The following is a 13,197-nucleotide window of genomic DNA, read 5'->3' on the forward strand; positions in this document are numbered from 1 at the left end:
AATAACAACAGTTTTGCCATTGATTTCAGCAAGCCAAGGATTGGGCCTTCTAAAGGGACCACACCTTTAACTACTGGACATACATCCTCCTGTTTCTTTGCTACAACTATTTTAACCCATCTTGTAATTTTTCAAATATTTTTCTGTAAAATGTGACTTTTGAAATGTGTGTATATTTATATAAATTACAGGACTGTAATGTGAATGTACGCTGTGTGAATATAAAATGTCCCTTGCAAGGCTTGGACAGAACGGCATTGGTTGTACTGCGTTCAAGATTGTGGAATAGTACTTTCCTAGAGGTATATTCTATTGCAATTCTTGAGACATTTTTGCACTCTCCTGTCTTTTCTCTTCTAATGTATCCTCATTATATTTTGAAACAGGAATATTCTACGCTGAACTATCTAGATATCCTCGTTAGGGCTAAAATCAGTGTTCCTGCTGCAGCTGAAAACATTAAGCTCACAAACGAAGCTGCTCAAGTGAGTTTTCAAAATTTCTTTAACATGGGTTATAGTGAAGTTTCCTGTGTATATCATATGTATTGCTCCTGGGGGAATTCTGCACCACTGTGCAAGCACAGACTAATGTCCCCTGCAGATTTTACTCTTTCCCCACAGTATAATTGATTCATGTGCCCTCCCAGGCAGTGGTCCCAAGCGGGTATGGCAGGAGCAGCCAAGGGAGATGTAAATCACCGCCTTACGGGGTGGGACTGGGCACGCCTGCGAGAGACTGTCCCTCTTGCCCACTATCCTGGTGAGCTTGGTGCTAGGGAGAGGCAGGGCTGGCCCCAGCCCGCTCTACTTCCCCAGCTCCCAGTGCTGCGCTCTGCTTCCTGCCGCCGATGAGTGCGGGGAAAGGATCGCCCCTTGCGCTCACCAGCAGCAGTGGGAAGCGGAGAGATGTGGCCCTGGCCATGTCGCTCAGGTTGGGGAAAGGACTGGTGGCAGGAAGTGGAGCGCCGTGGCTGGGAGCTGGCGGAGTAGAGTGGGCTGGGGCCGGGCTGCTCCACTGCTGCTGGTGAGTGGGGCGGGGGATTCTTTCCCGCAAGCCCCCTCCCCCGAGCGACACGGCTGGGGCAAGGGAAGTGGAGCAGGCTGCTCCTGGCCCCTCGCTAATCCCCCATGCCACTCTCCTGCCTCCCAGACCCGGGGGGACTGCGTAGGGCACCCAAATGGCTTGGGACGGCCCTGGTTGTGTGACATTCAAACACTTAATAAAATGACAGTCCCTGCTTTGAGTTGGGCAGGTTTATTTTTTAGTCCCTCTTTCCCCCAACCTCATCTACAAAAAAATTGTAATTCAGGAAGGGTTCTAGTGAATGTTTAGTTTAATCCAGTACTTTCCCCATAGACTCTTTTCTCATTCTGGCTTTGGCATAGAGCTTTCAGCTAGGGAAGAGTTCAGTACTTCTGGGTTGTAGGTCCTATATGCTTCTGAGCTTCCATTAGTTTGGAAGAATTCACTGGCACACTGGGTTACATCTCACCTGAGTATGTCCCATGGAATCCCCACCATCATTCTCAAGAGCCAGGCACGGTCACCTGCTGCTCTTGAAAACTGGGTGGTAAGAAATGCTTCAAGTAGGCATATAAGAATTGTAGGAGACATGATGCCCTCTTCAGACTAGTGACTAGCCTCCAGAGCTCAGAAAGCTCAAGGAACTGCTGTAGAAGTGAACTTTGGGTTACAATTAGGAACTTGTTAAACTTTCCATCCCCCTTACTCAAAACTTTTTCCCTCCCTTAGGTGCGACTTACTGTCTTTCCTGCAAAGACAGTAGCACTTTATACAGGAGTGCCTTGGTGGATCATCTTGGTGGCTATTCTTGCTGGAATACTGATGCTCGCACTGTTGGTGTTTTTACTATGGAAGGTAAGTTATTTTACAAATCACTTATCTTTTCAGGTACAGGTCAACATATGAAATAAGATAGAAAACTAGTTAAGCAACTCCAAAAATACATTTTCAAAATATTGCTATAGGGACACAGTCTACTTAATCATTAAACAAGTTTCATATCATGCTATTAGTAAAAACCTTACTGAAAATTAATTTAAAAATCAAGGTTTTTAATTTCTCATCTTGAAAAATGACCAGTGAAGTTCTATTTTTGCTTTGTAGTAAAAATTAATAGTAATTTCAGTTTCTGCAACATTTGGGCTGAAAAAAAAATGCATGGCAATGTTTGTTTAAAACAAATGTTTATGGAACATTTCTGTTTGTTAGATATTGTACACAAACTTTTATAAATCCTAAATTGGGGGCAAATTTTGGCGATATGTTAACTTTTTATATTGTAAAATAATGTTATTTAACTTGATTGGTATGTGGATTAGATCTGGTTGGGGTTTACAGTTCAAACCACTTCAAATTGGCCTGTTCATTGAAACTGTCAAAATGCATGTATCGCAAATTAGTACTATCTACAGTACTTGGAACAGTAAAGCTACTTGTTCTGATAAAACATTATTTGGATACATTCTTGTGGCTTGAGAATATTATGAAACATAATAGATGCCTATTAATACCCCAGACAGAATACATTGTTCCTTTATGTACAATGTGCTGAGAAGTTAATAATTCAGACATTAATGAAAAATGTTGATTGTAGATGCTGCATTAGCTTAAAACCTACTTTCTCCCTTAAAGCTTTAATCTGGTATTAACTTAGTTTATAAAGTCAAACACATAAGCATTTGGCCTTTCATTCTTGGTGGCTTGGTTCTTAGGCTCAGTGTCCTAGTTGCATATCACCTAAGAATTCCTTACAGAGCCACCATTGTCAGGGGAAACCAGTAGTGGGTCAGGAATCATTTTAAGTGGAAGAGTACAATCCTCTTATTCCTGATTCCCATCCACACTCCAAAATTCCTAGCTAGACCTTGTTGCTAAGGAAGCAAATTCCTGGATTAGGAAAATCTCTTCAGTCCTTGGTACCATCTGGTTCTCTGACACTTCTACTATGTTTTCAGAAGAGACCCTGAGGAACTTCACTTGAAAATAGCTTCTCTGAACAGCTGCTGTTCTTTGCTGACCATAAAAGGTGCTCTTGTTCAGAGTTTCTAAGGTGCCCTTCAATTCCCTTTTGATTGTCCTGTTATGCTTTCTTCCAGTAGGTACATCAGCTTCTGTTGCAAAGTAACAGCACATAACTGCCAAAAAAAATTGCTTCTGATTCAATTTTTAATAACTCACTTGAGGAGCTACATTTTGACTGCTAAGGATTATGATTGCACACACGTGTGTGGTTTGTATTAAGCAGTTGTTATTCTTTCAATATAAAAGAGATCTATCATCTATGTATCTTACACTGAAAGGAGAATTAAAACGACTAGAGAAAAGTCAAAGCTTCTTGAGCTAATAGAATATAATATGCCTACCTCACCACAAGGGCAAAAATGATTTGCTTAGTTTTTTATGTAAAAGCAACAAGAACTTTCACCATTGTGGGAAGTACAGTAGAGTCCTGAAGAAAATAAGTGACCATCTCAAAGCAAATGACATACAAATGACCCTTTTGGGTGAAAGTACAATAAATTTCCACTTGTCTTTTGGGACCTAATGTGACCCATTCGTGTTTCTATCATTTGAGCATTGTACGGGTGTCTTAAAATGTGTAAAAATGGTGGTATTCCTTCTCTTACCTGGTGTATTCTTTATTTGGAGCCAATCCATAAACTCTTGGTTCTCAAATAATGTCCTGGTGTTCTGTAGTACTAGGGTTAGTAGTTAATACTTAATCTGTATTTTTGCAATACTGTCTTATATTTTAAAATGCTCGCTAAACAACTGGCTAAGATTTGTGACTCTGCATGCTGTCGACATCAAGGTGCCCTAGGATGCTGACAGATTAGTCAGCAACTACAACGTGATGTAACAAATTCTCTCTCTTCTAGAGGTGATGGTGGTGGGTTTTTTTTGGTTCTGCATAAAGGGACATGATATCCTGGGAAGTGTTTTGAAATACCTTTTTCCACCCTCACCTATGTTCACAGTTGAGGCACTTGTGAAAGGGATGATAAGAATTACTGTCCATTCCATTTGATTGTCTTGTGAATTGGCTTTAAAATTGTTTAATAGGCTGTCACTTTTTTCCTTTACATACCAATCCATAAAATTGACTAAATACCTTGCTTCCTTGTAGTGTGGTTTCTTCAAGAGAAGTAAGAAAAATCATTATGATGCCACATATCACAAGGCTGAGATCCATACTCAGCCATCTGATAAAGAGAGGCTTACTTCTGATGCATAGTATTGATCTACTTCTGTAATTGGTAATTGATCAATATTTTTTAATTTCTAGCTGTGGGACATGCTATGGTTGTGGTGGCTAACAATGGGAAGCTTGCGGCTGGGTTTCAAAATATCAATATCTGCTTGCTTACTCTGTTTATAATCACCTTTTTCAGAGCATGAGAAGAGACACAGGCTCTTACATATTACTTTGAATGCTTTTTGTGTGTATGTTTCAACAAAAAATCCTAACCACTACAGTGGAATTCTACACACTGAAATAATTACTTATCGAGCATTTGTATACTAAGTTTTTTAAAGTTTCAAACTTTACACATGGTAACTACAGAGAGTAAAGTTTTAAGATGTAAAATAAAGTTTACTGGTTTTGTGTTAGTGTTTCCTGATATTTGGATGTTACATAAATTGCTTTATTAACCTCTTATGCATGCTAAAAGCCTTGTGCTACTCATGATGAAAAGGCATTTCCTTATAATTATTTTTAAATTGCTGTGGAAACTGATAAAGGTTTAATGGGTTTTTGGTTACTTCTTAAGACATTCTAAAATATACTCTGCTGTGATCTGAACACGTTTTTTTTCTCCAGAAAACTGACAGATGTTTTATGCTTTTCGTAAATTTTGCTCAGCATAGGAAATCATAAGAGTGTGTGTGTGTGTGTGTGAGATGATGATGATGCTTTGGGATCTAACTAAAATCTGTCAACACTGTGCACACATTGAAAGTGTAGATAATAGAGATGAGCTTGAACCAAAACTTTGAACAGCGCCAGACTTTGGAATACTGGTGACAACTTTTTCTCCTACCATTTATCATCTTTAAAGTGACTATTTTTTCAGTACTATATAATTAAAGAGCAATATTTCTTACGAGTTTGCAGTAGACCACTGAATTTAAGTATTCTGGTCAGAAAGCTTTTGTAGTAAATTCTCTCTACTCTTTGTCTGCATATCTCTTCATTTCTAAGGCCGTGATCCTGCAAAGCCATTCTCATGTGCTTAACCTTGACTGCAATGGGACTGTTAAGTGTGTGCATATATAACTGTGAAAGACCAGGGCCTCACAGCTTTTCTTCATTCAGTTTTTAATGGAGAACATCTGCCACTCTGACCCTGCAATCTTGCACTCTTTTTACTAATAAAAATAGATTTCCCTTAGAGACTTGGAATGCCCTGGCCAACTAATCAAATGCAATGCATCCCTTGACTCCTCAGTTTGAGTCTACAGATGAATGAACAAAATAAATTGTACCCTATAATCAGTGAAGCCAATATTTGATTAAAATAAACAAGACTCACTTGATAAAGATATATGTAGTTATCAAACACATTATGAATATAGTTGTTTGTTTAAGTTTTAGGAGCTTAAATCACTAAATTAGGAGCTCAAAAACTGAGACCCTAATCTAATGCCTACTGAAGTTAGTGGGAGTTTTTCAATTGACTTCAATGGGAACTGGATTATACCCAGATTCAGGAAGGTACTGCATGCACACAATTAACTTTAAGAATGTATTTAAATGCTCTCTCAACTAGGAGTTATCACCATTTCAGATTAACTGCACCTGTATTCCTGAGGTCACTCACTTAAAGGTTCTGAACTCCCAGCCATCAACTCTTGTGGGCAGCTCTTCTCTTTCCCTCCTGACCATGGGTAACAAGGCTTCTCAGTTCCCTCTCTACACTTGGATATTTTGAGCAAGACTGCCTAGACAGGCTAGCATCTGCACTTTGCTTTCTCTCCAAAGGCTATGAACAGTTTGGTAGCACACAGCTCTTCCTAAGCAAACACATTTATTAATGTGAAAGCATTACAGAGAAGACATTAAAAACAATACAAAGCTTACCAGAGGTCACTCCTAGATCAGGCTCTGATGTGTGTCAGTCCTTCAAAACACACAACTGGGTTTTCCATGGTTTACAAATTCAGAAGAACCCATGCTGGGCAGTTCAGCTGTTTCTTTATGCATTTTGGGCTTGGGATCCCATTCCTCTGCACATAAATTTAAAAGGCTAAGAGTTTGTATAACCAAAGGTTAGGGAGTTTGCATTAACCTCTCCCCCTAGGTATTCCCCAGAAAATTCACTTCACACTTCTTGGCCCAGAAGTCCATTCTTGTGTGGCACATTTTCCATATAGTCCTTTGATCTCCCAGGCCTCACATCACATCTCCTTCCTGACCCACACAAACTCTGCATTTAATACAACTGCCTCCAAAGATACTTACTTAATTCGATAAGGATTTTTCAAGGAATTGCCATATTTTCACAGGGATGCTTTCCTGAACCGGGGTTTTAATCTTGCAATGCAAAGGCCTAGTCTACAGATACAAATTAGCTATGTTGCTCAAGTCTGTGAATTAACTGTCAGCGGAGCTGCAGCTAGGACAATGGAAAAATTCTTCTATCTAATTACCTACTGCCTCTGAGAGAGGTGGATTAACTACAATGGAAAAAAAACCCTTCTGTCAATGCAGGAAGTGACTACGCTGCAGTGTGATGGTGGCGCAGCAGCAGCACTATAGCATAGACATACCCACACGAGTAATCCTACAGAAGGCAACAGGAATTAATGCACAATGCTGCAGGACTGTGCATCTAAAATTAGCCATACAAAATTAATGGAAGGAATTTGTTTTACGCTCTCTTGAATTGTTGGATTGTGCAGTTTGCTTTCACTTGCTGCTGATAGTTGTAATTTATAGACTTTGGCTCAGTTTCACATCTGTAGACACTTTTTGGTGTGCATTTTTTTTTTTTTTTTAAACTTTTCAGTTACCTTGCCTGTCACTTCTTTCTTGAGATAAGCCATTTCTTTTGTACTAATGCAAGCAAAGAGTTTGACATTTATACTTACAGTACTTTGATTGTAATTTAATCCTAAACTGTTCCCTTTCCTAGTGTGGATTCTTCCAGCGCTCCAGGTACGATGACAGTGTCCCCCGATACCATGCTGTAAGAATTCGGAAAGAGGAGCGACAGATCAAAGATGGGAAACATAAAGAGAATCTTGAGAAAAAACAATGGATTACAAAATGGAATGAAAATGAAAGTTACTCATAGGGAAAATTTTCCCCCTCAACTCCAAATTCAGATTTTAATATTTCTTCATTAATGGAATACTGATGGACTCAGACCTACATACAATATGGACCTATATTTTTGATTGTAGATATTTTTACTTATATTGAAGCTTTTGTTTTGCACAGCTAAATTTTAAGATTGCTTGACTGATTTATCTGCATTATTTAAACTTCCAGATAGTCAGAGACAGAGGCAAAATTGGTGCATTGAACTGAGCATTCTATGAAATATGCACATTTAGTTTATAATGATGTCACAAAAGTCCTTTTCTACATTCCTAAAGTCAATGGATGTGCAAGGAATGCAGGATCTGGTCCCAAATATATTTTCCAAACTTCTATCACAATATGCAATCTATTATAAACACACTGTAGCCTTGACTCACTTTATTCAAATAGAATTTGGGGAATCTGTGAATGTGCTATTCTAGTCATAAGAGACTGCAGCTATGGTAGTTAGGGCTTAACCTAAAGTGTCTTAAATTAAATGTGCAATAGGTCATGTTGCTATGTTTCTCACACCAAATATACACAGGTTTAAAAAAAAAAAAAAAAAGCTTGAAGATTAGTTGTATGTTTCTGTATATATTTTAGTAATTCTTATATTTATTTTTTTTTATCAGCAACCATTTGTCTTTGACTAATGAGGCCGAAGACTTTAAGTGAACTTTAAAATTGATATGGATGTTCTTAAATAGGATATGAAAGTCCAGTTAGACGTGAAGCTTTCACTGCATTTAAAGAGTGCCAGTGCTTTTTTTAAAAAGTAAATTTCAATCACTGACGCATCCTTGGAAATATAAACATTCACGCCGGTAGTCTGTGGGGGCATTTTTTCTTATTTCTGTTTATGCAGCAGGGATTTCGGAAAGATGTGGACAAATTGGTGAGAGTCCAGAGGAGAGCAACAAAAATGAAAATGTTTAGAAAACCTGACTTATGAGCAACAGGTATATATTTAAAAAAAAAAAAAAAAAAAAACAATCCTGGGCATGTATTTAGTTTTGAGAAAAGAAGACTGAGGGGAGAAGGGGGAACCTAATAATAGGTCTTCAAATGTTAAACTCTGTTGTAAAGAGAACAATGATTAATTGTTCTTTGTCTTTTGAAGGCAGGACAAGGAACAATGGGATTAATCACAGCAAGGAAGATTGAGGTTAGATATTAGGAAAGAAAAAAAAAAAAAAACCCACAACCACTTTCTAATTATAAGGGTAGTTAAGCTCTGGAATAAGCTTCCAAGTGAGGCTATGGAATCCCCTCAGTGGGGGGATTTTAAGAACACCAGTCAGGCATGGTCTAGGTTTTACTTGGTCTGGGCTTGACTTCAAGGCCCCTTGCAGCCCTTCATTTCTATGACTAATTATGTTCCTGTAACATGTTTGTGTTAATTGAGAATATTTAAATTTTCTTTTGTACATCCAAAATGTATAGGTTTTTCTATCTAATTTTTATACTTAATACAAAAAGAAAGGTGCTTCTGGAAACAATTTTCCAGCTCCGTATGGATTTCATGTTGAGAAAGGTGTGTCTACTACTGAAAATGTTATATAGCACTTGAAAGAAAACATAAGCTCCTATCTGTCCTTAACAATGGATCTGCACTGATCCCTTTTGAGACTACTGAGTGATGTCCTAAATATATCTAAATGTTAATTGTAAGAATAGTGACACAATGTTGTGCTGCTCCGTAACCAATTGTTGTAACATAAGAGCTATTTAAAGAGTTTATTGGGTTTTTTAACCTACATTCTAAAATGTTGGTACTATTTAAATAAGAATTAAGATTTCTTATTCCATATAAAAAATACTAATGATCTGTGTGCATAATTGTTTTGCATAGGGATGAGAATTATGCAAAAACTTGTAAAAGTATTTTCTTTACAAGCTGCTGGCTTTACCTTCCCCCAGAAGTCCATTGTTCTAATGCAGACTGCTGGGGTGACTGAAGCAAGCAAGACTGGTCATCAATTGTGTGGGCGGGTTTTGTTTTGTACTACAATTCATTTCTTTCATTCAGTCAGGCTTTCTGAAGCTTTGTTTCTTTAAAAATGTTATTTTAGAAGCTGCATTCTTTTGCTTCAAGGTTAACAGGTCTCATGTATAATTTTCCTCCTCTCCTTCCCCCCCCCCCATCATATACTTCCAAAATTACATTGTGACCCCTGTTCTGCAACATGTGTGTTTACATAGCTGTTTACTGCATACTGCCAGTCTGTCTCCCTACTGAGAGCTACAGCAGTGTTTAAAATCCCAGCTCCTTTGCCCAGTGGCTCAAAACCCCAAGAAACTGAGCTCATCAGTTGCTAAGAAGTGGGAATTTTGAGACTGTTGCAGCCCTTATTAAAACAAAACATATGGTTAGGTATGGGGCACCCTCTTATTATAAAGAGCAAAATAATAAATGTCTTGGCAGTGTTAAATTTAGGACTATTGAAAATATCATCTCATGTCATGTCATGAGTATTCTATCCTCTCATACACACAATTAGTAATGCTAAATCATTCCAGGATTAGAAATTACCTGTGGATATTTGTATAAAAGTGTGAATTTTTTTAATTAAAATACACATTGCCTTGATCTTGCTACTATATTTCTTCCAGGACAAGTTTCTTTTAGCGACTGTTAATTATGTAACATAAAATAAGCATTAGCAACTGAGTTTCTGTAAGTGGTGCTTAGATTTCACAGCTCACCAATGTGTTATAACTAAAGCCAGCCTGCTCTATATGTAATTTTCAGACGAATTAAAGTGAGAAATAGGAACTGTACATGATGATGAACCATTTAATTTATTACTAGTCTACTTAAAAATCACTGGGTTATCTATAAAAAGGGGAAGGATTTACATGCTACATTTAGGTATTCATGCCAAATTCTACTGGCCTCACCCCCTCCAAGTAGTCTGATACAGAGGCCTTGTATACATGAGACACTTCGACTTTCTGCAGCCCAGTATCACTCACAGTTCTGTGGCACATGGGCTGTCCCCTTGTCACAGCAGTTTGCAGAGATGGCTAGCTTGCCCCCGTGCACAGCTGCTGCCTCCACTAGAGCAGTCAGTGGCCGGTTGCTTTGCTCCCACCCATATCTTTGCTAACTAAGGTTTTTTTAGGGCAGTAACTGAGCACCTTTTAATGTCTCCTTCCTCATGTAACCTAGGCAGAGGGGAGGTAAGTCAATTTACTTGCCAATTCTGTAGCACAGAATTCCTCTAATTTAAAGTGTTTGCACAGATCATGAATTCCTATCCTTGCAAGAGACTACAGCTGCACTTTCTATAGGAACCCTCACAGTAGAAACAATACATTTCACTTTTTCTCTCTCTTCTTAGAGATCCAGTACTAGTCTTTACCATAAGATAGCTACAGGTATGTGCACACAAATTTCAAATTCCTTTTTGTGAATAAACACTCCAAAAGATAAACCAGCAGTTATAATGCACCCTAGCTGAACTAATATCACTGTTATTTTCCTTTAAAATAAAGAATATATCTAAAGGGCCTACACCCAGAAGTACATGTATCTATAAAACCTTACAAAATAAATACAGGGATAGAAATTGGGACTTTTGGAGATCTGCTTTCACAGAGGCTTGCCCTGGGTATTATACTGATGATTAAACAAAACATTTAGTTGTACTACAGCAGGGGCGGGCAAATTTTGGCCTGAGGGCTGCACCTGGGTTCCAAAATTGTATGGAGGGCCGGTTAGGGGAGGCATAGCCCAGCTCCCGCCCCCCTATTCCCTGACAGCCCCTGGACCCCAGTCACCCCATCCAACCTCCTCACTCCTTCCTGACTACCCCTGCCCTCTGACTGTTCCCAGCCCCTTACCATGCTGCCTGGAGCACCGGTGGCTGGTGGCGCTACACCTGTGCCACCAGAGCAGCAGGACAGGCAGCTGCGCTGCCCAGCTCGAGTCAGCCACACCATCCCGCAGCACAGAGCACCAGGTCAGGCCCTGGCTCTGCAGCTGTGCTGCCCCAGGAGCTTGCAGTCCCACTGCCCAGAGTATTGCGCTGGCGGCGGGGTGAGTGGGAACAGCAGGGGAGGGGCCAGGAGCTCAGGGGCCAGGCAGGAGGGTCCCGTGGGCTGTAGTTTGCCCACCTCTGTACTACATAATCAGTTATTTCAGCATCCTCATTACTGAGCACATACAACTTCAAGAAAGAACAAACAACCTCACACAGTGTCTTTGGTTCAATGATGTAATACCTCCACTCTGCAATTTCTCTTTTAGGGTGTTTTACCAGTCTCAATCCACATTGCCTTCTGTAAAACTACAGGAAATTGTATTGAAATCCAACCCCCAGGTTGAGCCTGGCTTACCCCTGGCAGCTCTATTTCCTGGATTTGACTGGCGCTCAAACTGACTGACTGTTTTGTACCCCCAACAGCACTTACTACTGAGTGGCCAGCTTCTAACTAAGGGGAAAAATGTATATACATGTAGGAATATCTGCCCTTAGTGAAGCCTTTGCCAGTACCAACACAGCTACTGAGCAAGGTTAACTTCCTGCCCTCCCTATAGTGTGCTGAAATAGCAACTACCTCTTTGCAGTCATTTAAGGCCAGGGGTAGTTAAGAGGCAGACCACAGGCCACATCCAGACTGCTAGATCCTTTTGAACAAATCCCAACAACTTTTTTCCCCCCTTTTAATTATTTTCTCTGGCGTCTGGACCTTGACCAAGAAATTTGGATCTTGACAAAAAATAATTGACGACTCCTCAAGGCTCTGTACAGCCATCTTACCTGGGAATGTTTTTATCTCAACTCAAGAACAAGTAGAAACAGCAGCTGTGATTAAAGCAATGAGTGTTTCTGGCTGAACACTATGAAAGAAGAGAAAGAAAAGGGGGGTACACCAGCATCAGGTAAATTGGTAATAAGATGACTAAAACTGGATGGCAGAGCACAGAAGTAACAGTCTAGATCCGAGGCAGCTTTTGCAGGCTCTTCCAAAGGCAAGTGATGTCCTCCCTCTTTGCAACCAGCTGTCCCTGGCACAGCCAGGTCTTGGAGCTAAGTTGGAAAGGTGTTTTGAAATATACTCCCTCTCTCTTGACAATGATGCAACCCCAATGCAGAAAGTCCAATAATGGACTTTAAGCATCCCTTGGAGAGAGAGTCCAAGGATGAGGACTCCATGTTGGTCCCCAGGTATGGTCCTCTGCAAGACAGGAAAAAAAAATCCAAAAAAGAGCCAAATGGGAGTGGAAGAGATATAAAAAGGCTGAGAGAGTCATCGTTGAACACAGTCTCCGCCTCTTCTGCTGAGGAAGGAGACCTTTCTGATCCAGGCTTTAACAGGACAAAGGAGGGGGGAGGAGGGGGACTGAAGAACAGGAAAGGTTTTTGCCCCCTCCACATTTGTTACAATGTGCAAGAATATGGCATTCACTATTAAAATACAGCCTGATAAGGCGGTATTAGATGACAAATGGTGCCAAGGACCACCATTGTTAGCCTTAGACAACATTCTCCTGCACTTTCCTTTCAAACAGGTAATCAGATAAGTGAGAATGCTCTGACAAGGGAAAGCGGGTACAGACACACACACTTAAGAAGGTTCTTTGATTTTCCTGCAGGAGACTAGCATCAGTTTGACACCAAATCCAGTTGGCGGTGGGAGTGTGGGAGCAGACTGTACTTGACACTGGCCTCTCCACACCTACTGCCAGAGGTTCTGAGGGTTGGCTGTGATGCCAGGTTGCCTGCTGCACCTTTGAGTCTATCTGGAGGGAACCACTTCTCAATCCTGTCAACATATATGCCCTGAAACAGGTACAGAACAGGTGACTCTACCAGCATCTTCCTTCCTCAGCACATTGGAGGATCACAAGAGAA

The 13,197-nt window shown here is 40.1% G+C and overlaps 1 protein-coding gene across 2 annotated transcripts in view; it reads left to right on the forward strand.

Annotated features, from left to right (window-relative positions):
* The window catches only part of ITGA6 (integrin subunit alpha 6), a 68,545-nt gene extending 58,428 nt beyond the window's left edge, over positions 1–10,117 (forward strand). The window contains exons 22-26 of one of the 2 annotated variants that reach the window (XM_034785183.1): positions 192–302; positions 387–485; positions 1,756–1,881; positions 4,154–4,283; positions 7,164–7,301. In XM_034785183.1, the coding sequence (XP_034641074.1) occupies positions 192–302; positions 387–485; positions 1,756–1,881; positions 4,154–4,261 (444 nt within the window). In that variant the 3' untranslated portion in view covers positions 4,262–4,283; positions 7,164–7,301. Of the gene's footprint in view, positions 1–191; positions 303–386; positions 486–1,755; positions 1,882–4,153; positions 4,284–7,163 lie in introns of both variants that reach the window. The other variant, XM_034785182.1, reaches the window with a different exon arrangement.
* Positions 10,118–13,197: the final 3,080 nt, after the last annotated feature.

The sequence above is a fragment of the Trachemys scripta genome, chromosome 11, assembly GCF_013100865.1.
Source record: "Trachemys scripta elegans isolate TJP31775 chromosome 11, CAS_Tse_1.0, whole genome shotgun sequence".
Classification (NCBI taxonomy): domain Eukaryota; kingdom Metazoa; phylum Chordata; order Testudines; family Emydidae; genus Trachemys; species Trachemys scripta.